At 42.2% G+C, this 26,735-nt stretch overlaps 1 protein-coding gene across 16 annotated transcripts in view; it reads left to right on the top strand.

The window, feature by feature from the left end:
• KCNMA1 (potassium calcium-activated channel subfamily M alpha 1) overlaps window positions 1-26,735 on the top strand; it is a 739,336-nt gene that overhangs the window by 558,453 nt on the left and 154,148 nt on the right. For all 16 annotated transcript variants that reach the window (XM_060034718.1, XM_060034719.1, XM_060034720.1 and 13 more), the window contains exon 15: window positions 17,554-17,663. In XM_060034718.1, coding sequence (XP_059890701.1) covers window positions 17,554-17,663 — 110 coding nt within the window. The remainder of the gene's footprint in view (window positions 1-17,553; window positions 17,664-26,735) is intronic.

Here is a 26,735-nt window from a genome sequence, read left to right on the forward strand (position 1 = left end):
TTTGATGAGAGTTTTTATTGTGAATGGATTTTGAGTTTTGCCAAATGCTTCTTCTGCATCAATTCATATAATCATGTTGTTTTTGTTCTTTACACTGTTAATATGGTAGATTACACTGAGTGATTTGAGAATATTGAACCAGCCACTGTGCATTCCAAGATAGACCCCAGTTGGTCATAGTGTGATTTATTTATATCTATATCTATTTCCCTCTCTCTCTCTCTTTCTCTCCCTCCCTCCCTCCCTCTCTCTCTCTCTCTCTCTCTCTCTCTCTCTCTCTATATATATATATATATATATATAGTTATAGGTAGATATATAGATTTGATTTGCTGATATGTTTGTGAAGATTTGTTATGTCTGTGTTTGTGAGTAGATATTGTTCTATAGATTTCTTACACTGTCTTTGTCTGGCTGTAGTATCAGGGTAAAGTTGACTTCATAAAATGAGTTGGGAAGTCTTTCCCTTCTATTTTCTGGAAGTGATTGTGTAGAATTGGTTTTATATTTTCCTTAAATGTTTAGTAGAATTCACTAGTGAAATGATCTGGGCCTCAATTTATTTTCCCAAAGGTTTTTAAAGACTAATTTAATTTCTTTAATAGCTGTAAGTCTATTTAGGTTATTTATTTAATCCTGAGTGAGTTGCCGCAGTTTGAGGTTTTTGAAAAATTTAGGAATTAGTCTAATTTATTTGAGTTGTTCAATTGATGTATGTAAGTTGTTTGTAGTTTTCTATTATTGCCTATCTAATGTCTGCAGGCTCTGTAATGATAACCTCTCTCTCGTCCTTGATTTTTTGATTTGTGTCTCCCTCCCTCCCTCCCTTTTTTTTTTCATTTTTTGTCAGTCTTATACATGTCAATTTTGCTGATCTTTTCAAAGTTTTTTGGTGGCATTATTTTCTTTATATTTCTGTTTTCTTTCTGCTTACTTTGCGTTTATTTTACTCTTCTAGCTTAAATGAAGCTTAGGTTATTGATTTGATACTTTTCTAATATAAGCATCTAATGCTATATATTTCCTTCTAAGCACTGCTTTAGGTGCATTCCACAATTTTTAAAATGTTGTATTTTCTTTTTCATTTAGTTAAAAATATTTTATAATTCCATCTGAGACTTCTTCTTTGACCCACGGGTTATTTAAATGTGTGTTGCTTAATTTCCAAGTATTTAGAGATATTCCTCTTATATTTCTATTATTTATTCATGATCTGATTCCATTATGGTAAGAGAACCTACTTTGTATGATTTCACTTCTTTTAAATTTGTTAGTGTGTTTTAATTTTATTTATTTTATTTTTGGATACATTGGGTCTTTGTTGCTGCGCATGGGCTTTTCTCTGGTTGCGGCGAGCGGGGGCTACTCTTTGTTGCGGTGTGCGGGCTTGTCATTGCGGTGCACGGGCTTGTCATTGTGGTGGCTTCTCTTGTTGCAGAGCATGGGCTCTAGAGCACAGGCTCTGTAGTTGTGGCGCATGGGTTTAGTTGCTCCGCAGCATGTGGGATCTTCCCGTACCAGGGCCTGGACCCACGTCCCCTGCATTGGCAGGCGGATTCTTAACCACTGCGCCACCAGGGAAGCCCTGTTAGTGTGTTTTATACAGTCTATCTTGGTGAATGTTCCATGGGACCTTAAAAAGAATATATATCCTGATATATTGTTGGGTAGAGTGTTTTATAAATGTTCACTAGGGCCAGGTGGTGGATGGTGTTCCGTTCTATGCCCTTGCTGAGTTTATGTCTACTAGTTCTACCCATGACAATGAGATGAGTGCTGAGTCTCCAGCTATAATTATGGATTTGTTTATTTTAGTTCTATCAAATTTTGCTTTGTGAATTTTGAAACTCTGCTGAGGATATATATGTTTGGATTGTTGCATTTTCTTGATGAACTGAACTTTTTGTCATTATATATTGCCCCTAATATCCTTGGCAATTTTCTTTGTTCTTAAATCTGGAAGGCTTCAGATCTGATTTAATAGACCCACTCAATATTTCTTTTTTTTTTTTTTTTGCGGTACGCGGGCCTCTCACTGTTGTGGCCTCTCCCGTTGCGGAGCACAGGCTCCGGACGCGAAGGCTCAGCGGCCATGGCTCACGGGCCCAGCCGCTCCGCGGCATGTGGGATCCTCCCGGACCGGGGCACGAACCCGTGTCCCCTGCATCGGCAGGCGGACTCTCAACCACTGCGCCACCAGGGAAGCCCCAATAATTCTTTTGATTAGTGTTTTCATGAAAAAAATGTATCTGTTCTCATGATTTTTTTGTTTGAACCAAACTAAAAATATATCTTTAAATTCTAAGTGATTTCCTTATAGCCAGCTTATAGTTGGGTCAATTAAAAAAATTATTCTGTGAATCTCCATTCGTTAAAAGGTGTACTAGGGGATTCCCTGGTGGCGCAGTGGTTGAGAGTCCACCTGCAGATGCAGGGGACACGGGTTCGTGCCCCGGTCCGGGAAGATCCCACATGCCATGGAGCTGCTGGGCCCGTGAGCCATGGCCGCTGAGCCTTCGCGTCCGGAGCCTGTGCTCCGCAATGGGAGAGGCCACAACAGTGAGAGGCCCGCGTACCGCAAAAAAAAAAAAAAAAAAAAAAAAAGTGTACTAGACCATTTATGTAAAATGTAATTATAGATATGTTTGGATTATATCTAATATTTTATTTGTTTTCTGTCGATTTTCTCTGTTTTAGTTCTCCTCTTTCCTCTTTATTTTCTTCTTTTGGGTTATTTTGAATATTTTTAGATTTCATTTCATTTACAGTGTTTCTTATTATATAACTTTATGTAGTCTTTTAACTGATTGCCCTTGGGATTGTCATGTACCTACTTAACTCTCCAAGTCTACTTAGATTCAGTGATTCACCAGCGTAATCCTATAGGTCTCTTTACCCTCCCCATTTTTTGTTATACTTGTGTTGTTGAAAACGCCATCAGACAATGCTATAACTTTTTCTTTTCCGTCATCAAATGTATTTTAAAGAACTCAAGAGAAGTATAGTCTTTTATATTTATTCTGATATTTCCCATCTCTGTTATTCTCTCTTCATTCCTGATGTTCCATCTTTCCCCCTGGAATCATTTCCATTCTGTCTGAACAACTTCCTTTAGCAATTCCTTTAGATCAGTCTGTTGGCAACAAATACAATTTTCCTTCATCTGAGAATGTCTTTATTTCATCTTCATTCCTGAAGGACATTTTTGGTGGGTACAGAATTCTGGGTTGACTAATCTTCTCTTTCAGGACTTTAAGTATGTTGTTTCACTTCCTTCTTGCCTCCATTGTTTCAGGTGAGAAATCTATAGTCATTTGAATTGTTAACCTATAAGTGATGAGTCAGTTTTCTCTGGTTACTTTCAAGATTTTCTTTTTGACTTTAGTTTTCTCTCATCTGATTACACTGAGTTTAAGCATTATTTCTTTGGGTTTATTCTGCTGGGCCTGAGATTCTTGAATCTCTAGGTTTGTCTTTGATAGAATTTGGGAAGTTTCCGTTCATTATTTCCTCATATATATTTTCTGTACCATACTCTTTCTCCTCTCCTTCTGGAATTCCTGTGACACAAATGTGGGACTTTTGAATATACCACAGGGCCCTGAGGCTCTATTCATTTTTTTTCAATATTTTTTCTTTGTTGTTCAACTTGTACAATTTATATTGATCTAGCTTCAGGTTTATTGCTTCTTTCCTTTTTCATCTCCATCCTGTTATTGAGCCTGTCCCCTGAGTGTGCTAGTTATTATATTTTTCAATTCTAGAATTTTCACATAATTATTTTTATCTTGTTTCTTTACTAAGGCTTTCTGTCTTTTAATTCTTTACAAAAGTGTTCTCTCTTAGTTATTGGAACATTTTATAATAGCTACTTTAGGCTCTTGTTAGATAATTCTAATGTTTGTGCCATGTAGGCATTGTATGCAAGTTGAGATTCTTTTTTTTTAGTTATTCATATGCCAAGTACTTTTTTTATTGTATTCTCGACACTTTGTTTTGTTATTATGAAATTCTGGGTCTTGTTTAAAATTTGCAAACACACTGATAATTTTATTGTGGCATGTAATGACCTGTTTTATTTTAGACTGAAATTGTGGCCAAGCTTCTATGGGTTGTAATTCCAATATGAGTTGAATTTTCAAAACATTCATATTATGCTTTAGTCCTCAAAATCTATATATGCTGTGTAGGGTCAGTTTCATCCTTGCACAGCTCAGGGTGAGCCCAGGAGTTCATAAGTAATTGTGAGGGACTCCTTTCTTAAGTCCTCTTTCTCTGTGATCTCCAGGGGAATTTGAGCTTCCATGGAGTTTTCCTTTTTATCCTCTGACCAGAAAGCTGGGGCTTTAGCTACCCTGGTTTGTTATACACTTTCTGCTACTGTGTCCTCACCTGGGCAAACCACTGGGAGGACGAAGAGAGACAAAAAACAACAGGGCTTTGCCTCACTATCTTTGGACCTCAGACCCTCTTGCCAGAAAAGTTTCTCCTACCTCCTTTTATCTCCCATTGCCACTGCTGCTACTGCCGGCACTGGGTGTCTTAGGGGTGGAGATGCAAGAAAAGAGAAGAAAAGCAAAAAGAACCCAAACCATGATGTCCCCATTCTCTCTGAGTGTTAGGAATCGCCTCTACCGGTCTTCGAGCCAGAATGAGAGCTTCTCTTGGGGCTTTGTCTTTCCACATTCTCGTCTTCATTTACAGCTTCTGGGCTTCCTCAAAGTCAGGTTAGAGGATACCAGAGCAAAAACAATGGTAAACTCACTGCGGATTTGGTGGGACTTCCAATTCTGGTCATTTTCCCTAATCTGTTTGCTACCGTTTGTCTCAGAGACTTCAAATAGCTGCTCCGTGCATTTTGTCCAGGTTTAATAGATGCAGTCAAGGAAAGACACAGGGTGGAGTGTCCTTGTTCTATTTTATCCAGAGCCCGAAAACCAGATATCACTTTAGAAACAATATTCTGCGTTCGTCCTTTATAGCTGGACCAGGGAGAATATTGCCTCTAAGGCAGTGTCATCATCATCATGTCCTTTTAGTGTATTCAGTAATCACTCTCTTTGGGGTGAGTTTGAAGTAATCCACCTTTTCATCAGAGACTATGAATAACATAACCTGGCGAGCTGCATTACTGTGGAATCCTGCGCATCTCCTGGTAGAACAATGGGCGGTGGCTGTTTCCACTTCAGACTCATTTGGCTGATTTAGAGAAACTTTGGGACACCTGTAAAATGACGCTGAGATCAATTTTAGGCATCCATCTGCCATCTTGAAAAATGGCATGCAATAAAACCTTTCAACTGGGTGTAATTTTTGTAGTTTTTATCAGCTGCCACATGTATCCCACGGTAGCGAGAGTGATGCAGGCCCACTGATTAGGGTTTCAAGTACTAAGAAATACGGGTGTCCTGCCTGCCTTGATGCTGTGTTTTGTGTACACTAGGGGATGGGAAGTAGGCTGGGAAGCGGATGGAATGAATTGACATTATATAAGTGAGAGAGATCACTTCCTCCCTTTCCCCCATACCGTGTCAGCAGGTAGAGTATCTCTGCCCACCAAAAACTAACATACAGCTCTATGCCCACTGACCTGGGGGTGCAAAAGCTCTTTGTTGTGGTCAGTCTGCAAAGAGAAGTCTATGTTTATGCCTAGCCTCCATATTTATGGTGTTGCTCTTTAAGACAATGGATTTAATTAGTTTCTCCTTTTTTTCCTAGACTGACAAAATAAATATCATTTCTTAAGGAGTTTCTATTGGTTTCCTGTTTCAGCTAAAGTTTGGCAGTGAGAAGGCCATTTATCTTAATGGTTGGGTATTTTTTCTTCTCCGTAAATGGACTAGTGAGGAAAAAATCAGTGAAAGAGGAATATTTGGTACCTCTTTCAGAATTTGGATTAGGTATTAGACTTGATCATCCAAAGATCTTGGATGGTGTCCCCCTGTCCAGATATATCCATGGAACACTATGTTATTCAGATGTGCCAGCACAGCCTCACCCTTCCTGTTCTCCCTCACTCGTGAAGTGTGAGGGGAGTTGTGAAGCCGTGCAGTGGGCGGAAGGCTGGGGTTGGGGGTGTGTTGTAAGCCTCTGAATTAGGACATGATTTGTTGTAAGACCTCGCACTGCTTGCCCAAGCTTTCTGAGCTTCATATCCACCCACAGTAAGAAGTGGAAGAGCCTAGCAGATTGTTGGAAAGATTACCAGTACATGATGGTACGTCACTCCCTCCTTATTCCTTAGGGGTTGGTGGTACTGTTTGGGTTTCTATTTGTGATGAGATCTGACACTGGATTAGGATTGGGTCACTGATGGGAGAACGCAGAGGGATGAACCTAATCTAAAGCGACTCTCTAGGGTGGTGTAAATTACATATAATTTCGTGTTGCCAAAATCTTTGTAAAGGACTGATATTGGGGGAGGTCCCTGGAACTCTGTGGTGAGATACAGAATTAGTAGAATCTTCTGCCTGAGTACATTTTCTAGGGCAGCAGCACTGTTCATCAGCCTAAGTGACACTGGGTCCCTCAACCTTCCTGTCCCTTACCCCCACAGCTAGAAGATTTTACCTGCATGTACAGGTGAAACCTGGATGCACCTGTCTGGCTTTTCCCAGGCCTCTCAGTGAATGGAGACTTGCTGGCTGTTCTTTTCCATACGTAATGAATGTCCAGCCATCAAGTGCAGCCCTGCCCAGGACAGAGCCCTGCAGTGGCAGTGCCTGGAAGGAGAACAGCTGTGTGCTGGGCTGTGTTACCTGTGGAGAACTCAGAGAGCGTAGTGACCTCCCGGATCCTGCCTGGAGGATTGATATGTACTGTGGGCTTGAACTTGCTCATAGAACCAATGGGCACAGGAACAGAGAGACCTCTCCTTGACCAAGCAGGATTATCACGCGTCTTCTCTTCTCTTCTCATCTTAAACCAACTGTAGGATACCATCCTGGCAATTTTCTGGGAATACTGAACTATAACAAGGGCTAAAATCTTCCAAGAAATGCAACAAGAAGGAGGAAATGTGCCTTCCAGAACTCTTCTCAGGAGGCATACAGTTTGTGGTTGGAAGGGATACTTAGGGAAACTCTTGGGGATAGGAGGAATGAGTTCCCTTGAACATGTTACTCCACGTTCAAGTAACAACAGATATCTTCTAATTTGCCTTCTAAAAAGTCACATCCACTCAATTGCAAGGCTTTTCTTTTGCTGAGGGGAGTATGCAAAATTGGGGCCAGGATTGAATTGCTGAGGGCAGTAGAGGGCTCTGACCTGTGGTCATTCTTCTCCCTTTCATCCCCACCCAGCACTCAGCCTCTACTCCAAATACAAGTTAAACAAGTACTTTTAAAAGTAATGTTTGAACAAGCATCAGGATATTAGCACACCTTTCTGGTGGACCAGGGATGTGCCAGGTTATCAGTTCAGAATCAGTCTGAACTGATACCTGGCAAACAAAGAGGAAAGCCATTTGCTAGGAGGGAGGATGAAAGATGAAAGTAGAATATAGTGAGTCTCCACTGGAAGGATGTAGGCAAGAGTCAAGCCCAGAAATTGGAAGTAGCTAATCCAGTCTACCCATCAGAGTCGTTTTGTCTCAGGGCTCCTTTCAGGAGACCAGGCTGGGTCTTTATATCCACGTATGACCTTTCTCCTATTTGGGGAGACAGTCAGTTCCTCCAAATACCTAACTTCTCTCTTATCATCCTATCTATTCAGAGTGAACTTGCTGGCCACTAGGGAAGGGGAGGGGGAGAGAGGACCTCCAGGGAACACTGCTGTCTTTTGGGGATAAACTCAAGGTACTTAGTTTTTCTCCTCAGTCCAGAGGATCATTTGTTGATTAGTGATGTTCCAGGTTTTTCCAGTAGCAACTAAGCAATAGGAAGCCACGAATCACTGGCCCAACGTCTAACTGTCTGTGTTCCCTTGTGCGAGTGGTAGAGATGTCTTCAGAATCGCCATCACCATCGCCAACACTCATTATTTATGATAGAGCATCTCCTGGGTACACACTCAGTAAGTGCCACCTCTTAGTATGATTAAGCCGCCAAAGTACCTATCACACACCTATCACATAGGAGGCACTCAGAAAACATTAGGTATTTGCCAGGCACTATGTTAGGTGTTTTACACGGATCACCTCATGTCATCTGTCTTCCTAGGAAGTAGGTACTATTGTCGCTCTCATTTTGCAGTACCTTTGCTACTGTATATGTGGTCCATGTTCGGGGAGTATTCCTGTTGCCTGGGAGCTTGTTAGAAATGCAGAATCTTAGACCCCACCCCAGGACTACAGAAAGCACATTTTACTAACACCCTTGGGTGATTTACATGCTCTTCAGAGTTTGGGGAGCACTGGACTCACAGCCTTAGACATGCCCACTGGTGAGAAACCATCCTGTGTTAACTTCAGTGGATGCAGTGGGATTCTCCCCAAACTGTCCAAAATATTGAAGATTTTGCAAACGCTTAGGTAATTCTCTAATGGTTTGTCTTATTAAAAGAAACCTCATAATTCCCGGGCTGATTCAAATGCTTTTCTATCTAACTCCTTTCTTTTTCTCCCAGTTCTTAATTGGTTAATAGCAAACAGTTGTTTTGGGTCTCAACTTTAGAATTTAGGAGTAATGGAATTGCCAAATGCAGCCTTTGCTGGGCTCAGTCTATTTCCTGTTGAATTGTTATTTGACCCTACATTGGAATTCAAAAGAGTGCAGTCCAGAAGATAGAGGGCTAGGTCACATGGGAAAGAGAGCATAGTCATGAGACGGAGCAAAGGGGGCTCCTTTCTGTAGGGAGTGCGGTGGGACTCCTAGCTAGTAAGAGGTAGGACTTCTGTTAGATTGGCAAATACAGCAGTTCCTGAGAGTCCCTTCTTTCAAATTCAAGCCTCCAAGGCATTGGATCTAGAATTTAGAAAACCATAAGCCACTTGCTAAGTAGCCCAAGATGTTCTGTGATGACAAAGTTTCCCAGAAATGTACTGCTCAGTAGGAAGTGTTCTGGGAAGTTTAGAAATCACCCGACTCTACACGTTCCCTATGAGATGCCAAGAATGCAGAATTTTTCAGCATTCGGGGGGCAGAAATTGGTTCCTTTCATGGTCAACACTAAATGCTATGAAGTTATCAGCACTGACTTGTGATTAGATGCCTGGAAAAATTGTGCTCGTTTCTTTGTGTCTCTTTCTCCAGTTTTTTCTTGCTGAGTTCAATTCAACAAATATTAATTAAGCACCTCTTATAAGCACCTCATAAGGTAGTATGCTGCTTGTTCTAGAAGATTCAAAGTTGAATGCCTAAGGGAGGGTCTCGTGTTCCAGAATTCCACTTTATTATAGTTCTTGTCAGATGTTAGAAGACTCAGATACTATGACGGTAGCTAATGACAACTAACGCCTACTGAGTGCGTACTGCCAACCAGGGAATGTTCTAAGCATTCTTTATCCATTATCTCTTTTAGCCGTCCCAAGCTCACCAGAGGTGGGCATGATTTGTGTTCCCATTAAGGCAGGGCAGAGCACATCAATTTGGGGAGATGAGGAAAGTCCTCACAGACGAGGTGGCATACGATGGGAACTTACAGGTAGAGTTGGATCTTGACAGCTGAAAATTGCCACAGAGAGATTTCTGACAGTAGGATCAGGGAAACGAAGTGGTGGGGAGATCAGAGGGAGGAAGTTTTTAGAATAGCATTGCTGGTCTCCATGAGCTGCTCCTTGAAATAAAGGATGCTGTGACTTAGTACCGTGTTTTCCCTTTGGAGATTTACAATTCGTAGTAACATGTGAAATACTCTTGAGTTGCACTAAAAAACTCCCCAGTTTGACTTTGTGAAATCCAGCACTTCCCAAATGTGTTTCATCCATTCAGCAAATATTGAGCTACTGCTGTGTTCCATGCACTGTTGCAAACTCTGGAGACTCAGGTGAATTTTTCTGCCTTCAGGAAACCTATATTTTAATGGGGACACCATAGACTCCCTCTTCCCTCTCTTATGTTCAAGGTGACACCTGTTAGTAAGTTCTGTCGAGGCTACTTTGGGAAATCTTAGTTGGGGATAATCCTACTTTACTGGAATTTGGGGGAAATTGTGAGAAGTAAGGTTTGTAAGATAGAGTAGGACCAGCACAACTGCAAATGCAGTCTGTGGATGGGTGCCGTGAACTGTTTGCTACTCGTCCACGAAGTGGCAAGTACGGAAAATGAGAGGAGTGCTTAGGAACTTTTAGAGCAATTTGCCAGATTAATTATATATTGGTTGAATCTAATGATAGAAATTTTGGACTTGTATTTTGCATGTCTTGTCTATTCTTCTTTTTTGGAAATCATTTCTGTTAGATTTTGCAGAAGTTTGAGTCTGCAAAACGATGGATACTAGAAGTAAAAGTAAAACCCTGGTCTCTCACCCCAGATGGGTTGAGAAGCTCTGTTCTGGAAAATCCTGCCTTCCAGGGACTGAATTGTTCTCCTGAGGATTGCTTGGCAGGCGTCTGCTTGAGAACACTTACTTGCTGCTTGCCCTACCCAGATGAGAATTATTTTTAGTAGTAATTTAAGAACCTTATTATTTGAAGCACAAGTGAGGATGTTCTTAACTATTATCAAGATGGCAAAACCAAGTCCTATTTGGACAGATAGTGAATAGACCCATCTTTAAAAAGGCCTGGCCACACTTAAGCATAAATACCTTTTCTACATTGGAGAGGAAAAAAAGAAAAGGGTAGAACAACCTACCTACGTATTAAAATACCGATTTCCTGCCACATAGGCCACACTTTCTGAAATAATTTATAAATGATAATTATTTTTAAAAGTTCTCATATCACTCTTTCTGTTAACCCTTCCTTTAACTTCAATTCCTCTGGCATTCTGTGTTTTCAGAAGTAATCTAAGTTGGGGTAACATAGCAGGGGGGAAAATACCCTGTCTGCTAACTCTTTTGCACGTGGTGTGGTCTGTTGCTCTCGCTCTGAACACTTCATGTGGGCTGATGTTTTTTTTCATAATGCTTGATGGAAGAAATCTCATTTGATAGCCTGCAGCCCACTAGTCTGGGATTAAGAGATTCAGTGGAAGTCCACCCCAGAATTAATCTCTGGAGTTGTTTATTTATTCGTTCAGTGCTGAAGCAACCAGTTATCTTGCATTCCATCAAATTCCAAGTAATGTGTTTTAATTGACATTGTCCCAAAGCCTTTGGAAAAATCTGAGATCCTTTCGTTCTATTCTCACATTCTGGAAAATACGATCTGAAATAGGCCATAATTGTGGAATGCCAAATCGTTATGGGGTCCCTGAAATCCAGTGCTGTTCTCGGAAGGACAGCCGACCTGAGTCCACATCCAAGAAGGACAGCGTTGATATGCAATTTGGCACAGAGAAGAGATACATTCTGAAAAGGTGCAAATCACTGTTGGTTTCGCATCTCTTCTGTTTCTTTCCTTTGTTTTCAACTTTATCACCAGTTTCCTCCACCCCCCAGAAAGCTGTGCAGCGAGGCTTTCTCTGTTCTGGCACTCGTGAGGAGCTAAGCTAGCAAGACTCAAACGTTTTGTTTTTTAATTCTACGAGTTTATGTTGAGGCGAGGAAGAGAGGGAGAAAGAGCCGCATGCCCACTGGTAAAAACTGCGGCAAGTTTGTTAACATTGGAACATAGAGGGAAATAAAGGAGGAGAGAGAGAATCCAGGAACTGGGTCTGTGATAAAGTCTTCTTAACAATCAGTTGTCCTTAGCATTGTTCTTTCCAGCAAGAAATGATTAGATGCAACATTGAATCAGATTTTTCCCAGTGGCAGAGCATGCCGTTGAGGGGTGGGGATAAAGGACCCCACTCATTTTAGTGACCAGCCCATACGCTCATCACCCCAGAGCCCATCAATGCTGATTCCATGTTTATTACTGTAATTAAGAGCTTGACACATTCTGTGGGTGTTCTCTGTTTTTTGTGGGCGTAAATATGTTTTTGTGGAATCTCAGATACGTTGGCCAGTTCCTGTCAGTGCGCTCTGTTTTAGACTGTCACATTACAAAGGACAGTGACAATGTATTGTGTAATTTATATGTATAAATATTCATTCAGATGTAGCTAATTGATTCTAATTAAGGACTTATGATTTAAAACTATACATCCTTTAGAGCAAGAATATTGAGAATTTGGATAGATTTTTAAAAAATCATAAATGTAATAAGTACCTGCTATTACAATAAATAGTCTTCTACTACCAGTTTTGGGCAATGCTGGTATGTATGTTACAACTCACCTCTTCTTATTGCAGCTATTAACATAATGGTTATTGATTTTTATAATTTCCTCTTAGTTCCTTATATTTGATGTGCACAACATAACGTATATTTGGATTAAAACAATGTACTTGTTTTCAATTAAATAAGGATTGGTATATGATAGTCTTTGGAATTATTTATACGACTCTGGAGGTAGGGATGGACTTCTGCAAAATTATTTGGCTGTAATCAACACAGTTATTCAGACTCTGCTGGAAACAGAAATCACAGTGACTATAACATACCGCAGCTGGGATGGTTGATTTTTCACATTCACTGGGCTGCTAGCGTTAGAGAAACACAGTTTCACCCTAATCAGAGAAAGCATAAAATATAAAAGGTGTCGTTACTGACCCACCGTTAGTAACACATGCAAAATCTGGGAGCAAGAAGGTGTTACTTCCCCCAGAGCCAAGGCTGATGTTTCCAGTTTGATGGTGCCTTTGGTGGTGGAGCCATCGGCCCCCAGATTGGTGTACAACTGTTTACTTAAGGGATTGAACTAGACTGGTTGAAAAGTTAGATAATGAAGGGCAGATAAATAAGACTATGAGAAGTGTGGACGAGCGAGCCCCACGGCTCAGATCTCTTTTCTCACTGAAGATCTGCGAGTGTTTGATGAATAAGGACCCAGAGCACATCACCTGCTCATCTTTGCTAGGTGCTCTTCTGAAGCAGCGGGAGTTTGATGTGACAGCCAGAGGAGAAGTTGCTGCCTCAGGAAATGCTTTGCCTTTGACTGATGGTTGAATGGCTGGCAAATTAATTTTGGCACCTTTCCCTAAGTCATTTTTGGTCCCATTCTTTCACTTTTCTGCTGGGAAGTGTGTATTCACATTACAGTTTAAAATATTTCGACAACACAGATGTGGAGAACAGCATGTACTATTTTAGGCAAGAAGTTGTAGGCTGGGATGGTTCCATTTTATAGAATAGAAATGATGCCGTCGTGCTTTGAGAGGAGGTCTGAACTCTCCTTTCAGCTCGACTTAAAATCAGTACTACTTCTCACGGACTTCTCACAAAGTCAGGCGCTCCAGGGTTTAAGATCTTGCGTTCTTGAGGAGCTTTTCCTCTTAGGTACTTATATTCCACAAACCCTCCAAGCCCCCCAAAATCCTAGCACCACTGCTTCTCTATATATTTACCTTGTCAGTCTCTAGCAAGAGATAATATGGTGGGTGGTTAACAGTATGAACTCTGAATCCTGTTTGTACCACTCATTGGCTTTGTAACCTTTAGTGGGTTAGTTAACCTCTCTGTGCCTCTGTTAAAGGGGACTTATTATGACAGTAACTCATTCTACCATCTCTAGGTCTCTATGTTCACTGTCAAGTGTTTTAAACTCAACGTATTGTATTTTATACTAATTTTTCCTTCCCTAAGAATGTATTTGGTTATGGCTAACAAAACTAAAAGGAATGTGCATTTTGCTTTTGCTTTTTTCAAAATAAGTGAAAGGTGCCGTGCTTGAGACTTAGAAAGGTAAACTTTGATAAGAAGGGGTAATTGAAGCCCTTGCCTCGGGATGAAGATTGAGGTTCTGTTGTCTGAGTTTGTGACACATTACAGTGTCTTAAGGCTGGGTGCTCTATCCCTGACTCTCCTGATGTGATAACCTGTTCCTGTCGTTGTTCTGCCACAACTTGTCATTCTTGCCCTTAAGGATTAAAGGGTGTAAGTGTTAATTATAATTACTGATTCTCCTTATATTATACGTATTTTTTTTTTAAATTACTTGTGGTAAAATACACATAACAAAATTTACCATTTTACCATTTAAATCACTTTCAGTAAGTTTTTGTGTGTGTGTGGGGGGGGGGACATTTATGAGAACCTGAAAAATTTGTTAAGTTATCAATAGGGAACTTGTGTTAAAGATGTAGAAATCTTAAAGGGTTATAACAATGAATTTAAACTCCTCAGCTTTTAGTCAGTCCATTCAGTACTTCTGCATCTCGCATTATACATACCATCTGAGCATCTGCATATGTCTGTGGAAGAGGCACTTTGCTTTCCAGAAAAGTTCTGTTCATTTTTTTTTTTTCCCAGTTTTTTGGCTTTTAGTCCTCAAGCATTTCAGATCAGCCACAAACTTTCAGGAAAAGAAATGTGGAAAAAAATCAGCAAAAGTCAGATATATATCATCAGATATATCTTAGACAGGTATATCTGATGCTTTTTCTGGCAAAGAGAAAAATATGGGAAAATAAATTCCAGTTTAAATAAAATTCAGTCAGTAACTAGAATGGCTCATAAGACACAGAATATGCTAAAAATTATTTGCTGAATCAATAAATCAATGAACAATTTATGCTAAATTCAAAAGAAACATGAATATAATATCCTAAAAAGAATTTATTTCTACTTAAAAAGTTTAGTGATGAACCTATAATAAAATTTGGTCTCAAGAGTAGTTCCATTAGAACATAGAGGCATGAAAATAATGACCATAACTAAAAGAACCAAATTAAAATCATATTAATTGAGGAATAGCACCAACAATCAATTGAGATAAAGCTTCATATTTTCATTATTTTTGAAAGCTAAGTGGAATATTTAAATTAGCAACATAAGCAACATATTATAAAAGGAATGTCCCTGCTAAAAGAATAGGCTGAGTTCTTCTACTTCAAGAAAACTATTTGCCCATAAAACTCAACTATGAGGATTTATAATTGGCAGTCCCTCAGATACTATCCTATTTACCAATAAAAAATTATGATAACATAGTGCCCCAAATATTATATATTTCAAACTCTTTACTAATGCAGACTAAGCTTTCTTCAAATTAGTTGGAATTAATAACCTTTGTTTATGAAGCCAAGAATATCTTTTATTTGAAAAAATAAGTTGAAATCTTATGAGTCGGGGAAATTAAAAAGTTTGTGCTTAGCTAAACACATAGCAGTTAATTTTTAAAATCATAAAGTTTAACAGTAGAAAAGGTTGAGTCCTTTTGTTTTGAAAGACCCCACTCTGGGGAAGACTAATTTTTTAGATGAACAACCCATACCCAGCAGTATTGCACAGCACATTTCTAATGTGTGGTAGTAGGTTAGAAGCAGCACAAACTAATGAGGTTAACCCACATAATCTTATAATCCAGCCAGAACACAAAGCAGACATAGCATAGAAGCAGGGAGCATTCAGCTTATTTCTAAATCATTCCTAGCTTTTGTATTCCAGAACATCACCAAGTAGATGGTAGGTGTGCATTTCCCACTGTTTCCAAGTCTCTTTCATTTCCCCCAGTTAACTGACTGTTGGGTCATAAGCAAGATGCCTTTGTGTTTTTGGCTGTGTCTGGTCTTAGTTGCGGCATGTGGGTTCTCCGTTGTGGCGTGTGGGCTTTTCTCTAGTTGGCAGTGTGCACGTTTTTTTTTTTTTCTCCTCTCTCTCTAGTTGTGGCACACGGGCTTCTCTCTAGTTGTGGCATGCGGGTTTTCTCTCTCTAGTTGTGGCGCTCAGGATCCAGAGTGCGTTGGCTCTGTAGTTGTGGCATGAGGGCTCCAGAGTGCGTGGGCTCTATAGTTTGCAAAACCCAGGCTCTCTAGTTGAGGCGCGGGCTCAGTAGTTGTGGCGCGCAGGCTTAGTTGCCCTGCAGCTGGTGGGATCTTAGTTCCCTGACCAGGGATCAAACTCGCGTCTCCCGCATTGGTAGGTGGATTCTTTACCATTGGACAACTGGGGAAGTCCCAAGATGCCTTTTAATTCAGTACCAGCACAGGACATTATTAAGAGCCACTTCCAGTTGACTGGGAAGCTCCTTTTCATCCTCCCCCTTATCTAACCTCCAGTGGAAGTGAACTGGGGAGACAGCAGCTTACAGATACCCAAGGACCACACAGCCTGCCTGTCTTCCTGCCTTGGGAATCCATGACATCCCCAAGCTCCCAGAGGGGCTCAGCGTTCTTGTAGTTTTTACTTTATACTTTTAAATGGTCAATTCTAAGGTAAAACCTTTCCAGAAATACCTAGCGTGAAGAGGGCTGTTGGGAAAACCAGTTGAACTTGATTAATTACGACCAAAAAAAAAAACATATTAATGACATTTTGGTTAAGACCTTTCTGAAACTACATTTTACTTTTTTTAAAATTGTTTTATTTTATTTATTTATTTTTTAAATTTATTTTTGGCTGCATTGGGTCTTTGTTGCTGCGCACGGGCTTTCTCTAGTTGTGGCAAGCAGGGGCTACTCTTCGTTGCAGTGCGTGGCCTTCTCGTTGCAGTGGCTTATCTTGTTGCAGAGCACAGGCTCTAGGCACTCAGGCTTCAGTAGTTGTGGCACACAGGCTCAGTAGTTGTGGCTCACAGGCTCTAGAGTGCAGGCTCAGTAGTTGTGGCGCACATGCTTAGTTGCTCCGCGGCATGTGGGATCTTCCTGGACCAGGGCTCGAACCCATGTCCCCTTCATTGGCAGGCGGATTCTTAACCATTGCGCCACCAGCAAAGTCCTACATTTTACTTTTTGTGATATTCAAGGTGGTGTTGGAAAAATCTAATTTTTCCCCAAAGTAGAAATAGATACGTTGTTTCATGTTATATATATACGCTCACTGCAAAAGCCTTCAGACAATACAGGAATCTATAGAGAAAAAGTGTCATTCTACATCTGAGAGATAACAACTGTTACTGTTTTGGTATAAAGCTTTCTAGATGTTTCTACGGCTTTACGAACATTCAGATAATTATAGGGTATTTAAAAATAGGATCAGACTATACACACTATTTAGTAATGTGCCTTTTAAGGTAATTTCTCTGTGAAAATATATACATTTTCATCATAATTTGTAATTGCTTCCCTGTATTCCATGGTATAAACCTACCATTTGTGGTTATTTCTAATTTCTTGTTCTAAGAACAAGAAGGATGTTCTTGTACATGTGTATGTGTATACTTATCTACCTGTTTCTTTGCTATGAATACTTAAAATGGAATTGTGTAAAAGAGTACACACTTTTATACATGTTGATAACAATTTAAAAATTGCTCTCAAAAATTTTTATCAATTGTGGATGAGTGCCCATGCCTCCACATTCTTGGAAGTCATACAGGTTTAGGAAGAAGTGGTGCTTTAGAGGGGACATCCGTCTAGTCTGTGAGTTTAGGGGCATGGAAGCTTCATGTGGTGATGGGGTATGTTCCTGGTTGTTCAGGAAGGTCGCCATGACACAACCGGTGCATTCATTTGTTTGCCAGATGGGGTAACCCCACTTTCCTTTTACTATCCTATCTTAAACCCTTCTCCTGTGTTCTTCTCCCTTAGATTGAGGAAGACACGTGGCAGAAATACTACTTGGAAGGAGTCTCAAATGAAATGTACACAGAATATCTCTCCAGTGCCTTCGTGGGTCTGTCCTTCCCTACTGTTTGTGAGTAAGTGACCATTAACCATATGCTCTTTGGCTTTCAGAAAACATTTAACGTGTCTCTTGAAGGAAGTGCACCCCACCTATGGCCAGCACAGTGGGGACACTCGACAATTACCAAGTGTCCTGTGCTCAGCCTTCTGTGATGAAGGGGAAGATGGGTCATTATGTGGCCCCTCCTTGGGGATTTCTGCTGGCTCTCCTTTCCCTCCAGTCCTGAGAATCTCAGGCTTGGATTCATCATTTGACCTGAATTATGAACTGCAGTTTTCCTGCATATCTTGAATTACGCCCCTGTGATGTAGACACGTGTATGAAGGGTAGCATGAACCCATGCCTCTGATTTTACCAGGGCAAAACCAAATCTTGCTAGCACCTTGATGAAAGAAATTTTAATCTTTCAATTAAGTCAGATCATAAAGACATCAGAGAAGTCACTGTTCAGAGTGCTTTCACTATTTCCTGAGGCAATGTGGAGCCAAATGCACACAGAGAGACCTTGAAACAGTCCTGAGTGGTTTAGCCCCGAGATGGACAGCTGGTATGTTATAACAATAAAAAGACTTAGCATCTCCTTATACTGGCTCAGCGAGATGGATTTGAGCAAGGGGTAGCCCCAGCCTGCACGACCCCTCGAGGTAGAACAGGTGATCATTTAAGGGGTATGACGTCAGGAGCTCCAGGTGTCCCAGACCCCAAGAAACTTCCACCAGGACGATGCCTCAGATTCCCCACCTAGGAGCTCAGATGTTGGATGTAAGTCAAACAGGCGCTTTGTCCTTATGAAAACACAGACTCCCTGGGAATGCTGCAACATGAAGCCCTGTACTTGGACACTGAGCAAAGAATTTGGTAAACTCAGTCTCATGGATAAAAACTGGGAAGAAACAGGGGAACCTGGGAACTCACTGGGCTGAGGAAGAAGAGCTCTTCCCTTGTGCTGTCTACCTGCCTGGAAACCAAACCCACCTTCTGGAAAGGGCGTCCTGAAGAGGACAATCCTGGGGGGCTCTTGGGTTCCTTTGTCTCATAGTTTGCTGTTCTGTGCACAGCAGAGGGGGGCCAGGGCACCTGGTAGCTTGGTGTTTACCCGTCAGTGACTTCTGTCAGTAAGCACAGCAGGTGCACCCTGCCTGTCCCTGGGCCCAGGCCCTAAGCAATCCAAACTGGTTTGACTGTTTACTGAGATTTCTCACCCTGTCTCGAAGCGAAAGTTTAAATGCTAAATGGACTGGAAGAGGGCATAGGTAATTGATTCCGAAGGAGTTATTTTCCGAAAATGGATGCCCTATTGTAACTCCCATGTGTTCCTTTCTTTGAGAGCTATTTCCCATTCTGCCATGGAAAGGAGTTAACCATTCCGAGGCACTGGGTCCTGGAACACTGAGGCTGTCCCAGGGGATTTTCTCTATCTTGGAGAGTGGCCTGCCTAGGATAAAAAGTCCAGGAGGATTCAGGACTTACATTAGAAGCTGGTCATATGAAAAGGCAATTGAGGCCTCTTAGGTCTGATGTAGATGTGGCCTGAGCCCACAGCAGAACTGCCAACGCCTGGAGGAGTCCTGTGGCACCTCAGGCATTAGCAGTGGAGTATGTGAAGTCCCTTCCTTGTCTTTGAGTCTCCTGGGCTTGATTGGTGTCAACATGAGTGCTGCCTTGCAAATCCCTTAGTCCATGTCCCTCCCCCCACCCCCTTCCTGCTTTCCCATCACTCCTCTTATTTTGCTTCTGGAAACTGAGTGAGTTCATTTTAAGAGTATTAACCTAGAAGGTTAGAACCGCTCCCTCTAGAAGTTCCAGCTGGGATACGTGTGGGGTCAGTTGGACTCATGTATTTGTCCTACACGGTGTTTCATTTCTTAACAGTTAGTCGCCAATGTTTCAGAAAGGTGGTTCTTCACATAAAAACTAGATTCCTGGCCTCTTTTGAAAATCTGATGAACCAACACGGGACTTGCATTTCTACTGAATGCTAAGGGACTCCAGTGTGCTGTAAGGAGGGGTTTAGTGAAGGGCCTCCCCTCCCTGATGTCTTAAACTGGCCAGATTTGCATTTACATCAGGGCCTGGCCCCCTCGATGTGTGAGTTTGCCAACTCTGACCCGTTGGGTGTGTGAAACTTCTCTGCCCTTTGGAGCCGGCTCAAGAGCTGGACGCTAGTCTGTAAATATTTCCCTTGACAACATGTTCCGAGAAGGAGAAGATCCCTCAGACATACCTTGTTGTCAGAGAATTTGGTGTTTGTTTGGTACAGCTTCCGGAATACAAAGACAAAAAACAAAATACCATCATGAAAAACTTGTGCTGTGAGTGAAAATGTGTTCAACTGACTGCTATTACTCGTTTAACACAATGATACAGCAGAGGTAGGAATAATCAATAAAGAAAGGACACTTAATGAGATTTAGGAACATCCCAAAACATTGAAGCTCTCCTCAAGCATTTGATTATCTGGAGGCTTAATTATCTGTGTTTTCTACTTTAAATTAAAGAAAAGCCATAACTCAGAGTTACCAGCAGTTTAATGATAACACTCTTCAATTCAGGTTAATTAAAGCACAGCCGTAATTAGAGTGTAGGGTTGTATATCACCAGGCTGGCGCATAAGTATTTTCATTACAGTAAGAATTGGCTATTCAATTTCAAGATGACATGAAGGACGCCAAAATATATTTTCAGCTGGTTCACGTAGAAGAAAAAGAGTTGGAGAATATTCTGGGTATAATAAAGCACTGATAAAGTATACAGATTTTCAGAGCCGTCTCTGTAATTATGCACGGCATTAAAACAATATGCAGCCAGTAACGTCTTGAAGCATGAAAAGAAATAAATTTGCTCTTCCCTTGGGCTGGCAGAGTGCTCCCTTGCAGGGTAGGATCACCACACCGAAAAGATTGGAGTTTTTTCAGAAGCCGGGAGAGTCATTCAGTGAAAAGCTGAGGGGGCAGGATTAACGGGTGCAATCTGAGGTCGTTTCCCAAGAGAACAGATGTGGGAGGAGGAGAGAGAGGAGGGGCAGGAGGCCCCCAAGTTGAGCTTTTTAAGAATTTCGAGCAGAGAGACGCTTTCTCCGGCTCAGGAAAGACTTGCACCAGCTTCTCTGCACCAGCCTTTGGCCTTCACGTGTGTATCACCAGAAGACGCAGCTTTGTTCCAAAAGGAATAACTAATTTAGACAAAATGCAGTATCATTTCTAAATATTTCACTTACATTTTCTCACTGAATCCTCACAAAAATCCGGTGATGATTATGTGAATATTACCATCCCTGGTTTATGAAGGAGGACACTGAGACTCAGAGGACATTGGTGTCCCCTTCCAAAGCCACCTAGCAGACAAGTTACAGTACCAGGATTTCGATGCTGGGGCCTCATGCAGTTGGGATCAGCTTGGAGGATGTGGTAGATGAAGGCTGGCTAATTAAGAGCCTCCTGGGGAGCTTATTAAACAGAGGATTCTAGGTTCCATCTCCAGATTCTAATATCTGGGGTAGGTCCCCCAAATCTGCATTTTTTTTGTAGGTGAGCGGGGGTGATTCTGATTCAGTCTGATGACTGGGGACCCCCAGCAACCCCATTCTCCACACCACAGGCTGGAATAACTTCTTATTCCGACTTCGGGCTCAGTCACTGGAACGTTTCTGATTTTTGCCAAATCATAGAATTGTAGGTGGGCCACATCTTACAAGCTAATGTTAGGATTTGGGCCTTCGTGGGCGCTTCCTCTCCATTGCTGCTTCTTCACGAAGGGTATTCTGCAGTCTCCATGGATATAGGAATGAGTCTGCCCTCTACCATGCCAGGCAAACTGATGACTGCTCTCCCCACTCCCCATGCCTAATCCAAATCAGAATAGGAAAAAGACGTGGGGGTACTGAGCCCTTTAATGCTCTCATTCAGGTTTCCGCTGGGGATCGTAAAAGCAATTTCAGGGTGGGGAGAACAGTTAAGCACCGAATGCAGAGAAGGACAATTTAGGGTGCAACAAGCCACATGTCTCTTGGCCTTGATGGACACCATAGTGGGTATGGCCTGGACCTTCCTCAGGATGCTCTTAGGGTGTTCCTTTTAAGCGCCAGCAACTCCTGAGCATCTCCCTTTGGTTTTGCATAGCTGGCTTGCCCCTGGTCTGTGTGGCGGTAAGATCAAGGCAAAGGAGCTATGGGATCTGAAAGAGAGGGTGCCACCCCTTGTTCTCTGAATACCAGGAAACCACCCGCTTCCCTTTCCCTCCCACACCCCATCTTCCTCAGTAGCTGACTGTGGAAGGTGCAGATGGCCAGTGCCAGCCAAGCCTGCAGGAGGCGGGGGCTGGGGTATGAGGCTATGTTTTCCACGAAGGGGTCCTGTTTTTGAGTGGTTCAAGTAGTAGGATGCTGTGTGATGTCAGGTGGTGTGAGCTGTGGAGTCGCAAAGGTCTGGGGTCAAACCCACTTGCTGGATATGTGATTTGGGACAAGATAGTTGATTTCTGCCTACCTCCTTCTTTTTTTTTTTTTTTTTTTTTTGCGGTACGTGGGCCTCTCACTGCTGTGGCCTCTCCCGTTGCGGAGCACAAGCTCCAGACACGCAGGCTCAGTGGCTCACGGGCCCAGCCGCTCCACGGCATGTGGGATCTTCTCGGACCAGGGCATGAACCCGCGTCCCCTGCATCGGCAGGCGGACTCTCAACCATTGTGCCACCAGGGAAGCCCCCTACCTCCTTCTTTTGATAGTTACCAGCTGCCTGACCTTGGGCTTAGTGCTCACCCCGGTTTCCTCAACTCTAAAATCGGAATGATAGAACTTGTCTCTCAGTACCAGCTAATGCCCTTTTCCCCTCTCCTGCCTATCCTCTTCCCACCACCCTTCTATTCTGCCCACTGAATATGATATAAACACCAAGAAAGAAAGAAATATATCGTGACATTTCCACGTTTTATTTACTCTTACCTTTTAGAAAATTCTGCCGTCGGTCACCAGCCGGTTAATCAGCTAGCTGTTTAATGAGCTTGGGGTATTTGTGCCAGTGTGCCAGGCATGGTGCAATTAGATGTGATCAAATATAGGCTCATTAAAAGATTAATAGCAATACTTTCAAATGCCGAGGAAAAGATCCTGTTTCCCTGCAGCTGCTGCCTTCTGCGAGTTTGCAGTCTGGTGAAAGAAAGTACTACCCATCCTCAGGGAGAGACGAGCGCCCGCTGATGAGCGTGTGATGGTCGCACACAGCCGGGGGACAGATGCTGAGAGCTCCCTGCAGGCTGGGGTGGCCAGGAGAGGCTTCCTGGAAGAGGCGATGCTTGAGCTGTACCTTGTATGGAGGTTGGGTTCAGAGAAGGAATAAAGAGGGAAGAGGGATTTGTAAGGGATAGGGAACCAGGAGGCTGGGAGCCGCAGAGAACTCTCTCAACACCCAGGTCTCTGAGATTTTCCAACGAGAACAAGTTGATTTCAACTTTAGATGGGAGAAGGAGAAAAATCAGAGTTCTTTTGACATGTGGTGTTTTCAGGGGGAAACAGCGATAGTGTTTTTATTATGAGAACTAGCAAACGAGAGGTTGTACCCGCCTGCCTCCGGGTAGGGGAGTGAGGGCAGAGGAGGGAGGTGGAAGGAGGAGTGCAGGAAGCCACAGGTTCACAGGTTTGGCTACTGCAAGAAGGCCACGTGCCAGGTCCTGAATCTCATGGTGAGCAGATCAGTCAGTCAGTCATCACTTGCAAAATATAAATGCTTAATTGTATCGGGTTTTACAGCTCAGGGGATTAGGACAAAAGATGTATCTGAAATACTGCGTGTCTCTGTGTCCCCCTGCAGCTGTTACAATTCAGATTTGATGTGGAGTATTTAATGCCTAGGTAGCTTGAGGAACTCTGACCAGATCTTCCCTACGCTAAAGGGCAGGAGTTCTGCCCTCCAGCCCAAATGCAAGCCTGGACGCTTCTGTGCTGGTTTAGACAGTGTGGGGTCTGCAGGGCATGGTTCTCCTTCCCCCCATCCACCCGCATTCAGGGCCCTAAACATTGAGAAAATCACGCTCTCGTCCTGTGTTGTTTGGCATGGACCGATCTTTCCAGGGAAGCCACTTGAGGAAACTTAAATTTCAGGCTGCCTAGAGAAAGCTGGGTCTCTTGCCCAGTGAAAGCTACAGCTAGTTTAACTTGAGTTCTGTGAAATCAGTAGTTCTTAGAGAAAGGCATCGGAATTTGAACATGGAGCAGAAAGAAGCCAGCAGATTCTATTGTTATATGGTGGATTTATTTAGCCAGGCTGCAGAAATGAACCTTTTATGAGAATTTATGGAGAAGCTTGAGTCTCATCTTGAAAACATATTTTTCCTCAAAGAACTGGCCCTATTCCTCCCATTATTTGGGGTATTGTAATTGGGACTGAGCATATATGAACACAGATAGGAATACAGCGTTTATGATTACTTCTGTTACAGGGATTCAGAAGGTGACCGATAATCCTGCCACATGTGAATAAACCAGGGGCCATAAAATCTATGAAAACCCTTAATCGAAGGCTACAGAGGCAGTGGCAATTCTAGAATTCTCTACAGGAAGGGTCAGGGCGGCAGTCCAGTGGGAAATACTGGGGCTTCCCTTGATGCTGGATACACATAGCAAACACACAGTTTACATTTTATGTTTCTGATTAATAATAATAGCAAAGCTTGCTAAAAAATGCATTTACTGACATTTTGGGCAAATGTTAACTGTCCATATGAAAGAATGTAATTATATTGAAATTCAAGTGTCTTAGGTGTGCTAGTGGAGATATTATGAGAGTGGAGATATGAGTGTTCAAAGGTGAGGGTGTTCTGAAGCCTTCCCACTCCACCTCTATGAAAGCTGCTGGGAAATCTGAACAACATTTTCATGGGCATTTCAAATCACTTCCATTTTCCTGGTGCTGAGTCTTTCAAATCCCGCTGGTTCGAGTTTTCTTTAACTAGATGTTTCCATTTTGAGAGCCTATCATTTTAAATCAAAGCTCCTAAATGTGGATCTTTTTTTCATTTTAGCCCCTAGATCCTAAAGATCTGGTTTCCCAATGTGCAGTATTTCCATCCTCATCTACTCTGGTTACATGTATCAGCCTGACATTCCCAGGGTCCCCCTGGACAACTGAAGAGGGGCTGGCGCTTTGGGGTGGAGCTGGGTTTGGGGGGCACAGTGAAAGCTGCCTCTTCTGTCCTTGCCCCTTCACTCCTAGGTGAGTCAGCCCCAAACCACACCTTTGCATACCCTTCCTGAACACATTAGAAGGTGCAAACTCCACGACAGGTTTCCATGCTTAATTCACACCAGCAAGCAATCTTTCTAGTCAAGGGGGCTGATTTAATAGCAAGAATAATTTATTTCCCTCTGGGTAGGTAGAAACAGTTGGACTCTAATTCTTAAGAGCCTTTGTTCAGGAACATTTGGGTTGAAACTACTGTGGTTAACAGATGATGCTGGCAGTAAAGAAAAAAAGAAAAAGAGGGCTTTGTATAATGTTGTCAAATTTGGTAGACCTCTACTTAATAATTATCAAGAAAGCAATCTAACTTTTTTTTTTCCTTGAAAAAAGAAGTCATTCATATTCCCCCATAATTATTTTTGCAACAAGTGGCAACTTCCGGCATTGGACATACTGGGACATTTTATTTTAGAAACCAGGAATTAAATGCTTGCTAACTTATGGCTGATTTCATCCTGTTTATCACATTGTGGAAGCTACCTTGTTTCTCTCTTATACTCTACCTCATGCTAAGCCTCCTCTCTCTTTCCCACCCCAGGTCTGTGTATGTTTAAGCCGTAAGAATAACTTTAAGGATTGGATGAGCAAAACCCATTTTGCTTTACCAGAAAAATGGTGTAAACGTTGCAAGTAAATATTTAATTTCAGGACATCAATTCTAAGTAGTCCAAAGGCACATCCTTTGTAACAGATCTGCAGAGGGTTCCAAGGAGAAATCGCTGTCTGTATCTTAGAATTGTACTTACCACATGTCATAGCGGATTGAAAGCAAACATTAGATTCCCAGAGCATATCACTGCTATTCCCTTCTACGCCCTTCTTTTCCTGTCTGCTTCTGTCCACCAAGTTAAAAAGCATGTCGTTTCACGATGCTAGCTCACTTCCAAGCTTTCTCTGCCTAAACTAGACTTTCCTAGTTTACCACTTTATCTGTTGTGGATAATTCTAGCAACTCATGAGAGTCTGCTCCCCATTCTTTCATACATTTACTTAATCAGCATTTACTGAAAGCTTACTCCTTGCATTTTGCAAACTACCAGCGAGACAAGCATACATCTTGCCCTGAAGAAGCTCAGTGTAGAGGGCAGAGAGGCAAGTAAACAAGTAATTACCACACCCCACCGTACCCACTCCCTGTTTACTCACCTTGATCTGCCCTTCCCCCCAGAACCACAACAGAGGCTGTGCCTGAGCTGCAGCCTTAAGCCCAGCACCCTGACCTTCGCCAGTTCTCTGTGGCAGGAACTCACGAAAACCTGTGATTTTAAACAGGGAGAGACGTAGTTCTGTTTCCGGTGTAAATTGTAAATTACTCAAGATTTGTACTTCGCAGACATCCAGAGGATACTCAACTAGAGTAGGGAGTAATAGCTTAGATGCCCATAGGGGGCAGGCAGTTAGCAACAAAGAATTAGAATGAGGAGGTCCGAGACAGTAGGGGTAGTCGAGACTGTGGCACATTGGAGAGCACGTGTCCCACCCAGAGGGGTAATTGCTTTGAAGGTCCAGTCCCTTTTAGCCATATGGAATGCGGCTCCAGTATGGCCGTATCTGATTTATCAAGGAAAGCTGAAAAGCTCGCTTTTATATGAAATCACCTGTTGGTACCTAATTCTAGATTTTTTTTTTTTTTTCTTAAATGCTGTACTGACCAAACAGAACATATCTGCATGTTGGGTTTCTGGCAACCACTTCATTTCCTTTGCTTTTATAAGAAGCATCTGTGTAGCATACTGCCTAGAGACTTGATTTCCACTTCTGACATTTCTACATGAAAATTGTTTAACCTTGAACAAGTTGTTTGATTTCCACTTTTGGCTTTTCTCCATAAAGGCCATTTAACCTTGAACAAGTC

This window comes from Delphinus delphis, chromosome 16 (assembly GCF_949987515.2).
Source record: "Delphinus delphis chromosome 16, mDelDel1.2, whole genome shotgun sequence".
In the NCBI taxonomy this organism is placed as follows: Eukaryota; Metazoa; Chordata; class Mammalia; order Artiodactyla; family Delphinidae; genus Delphinus; species Delphinus delphis.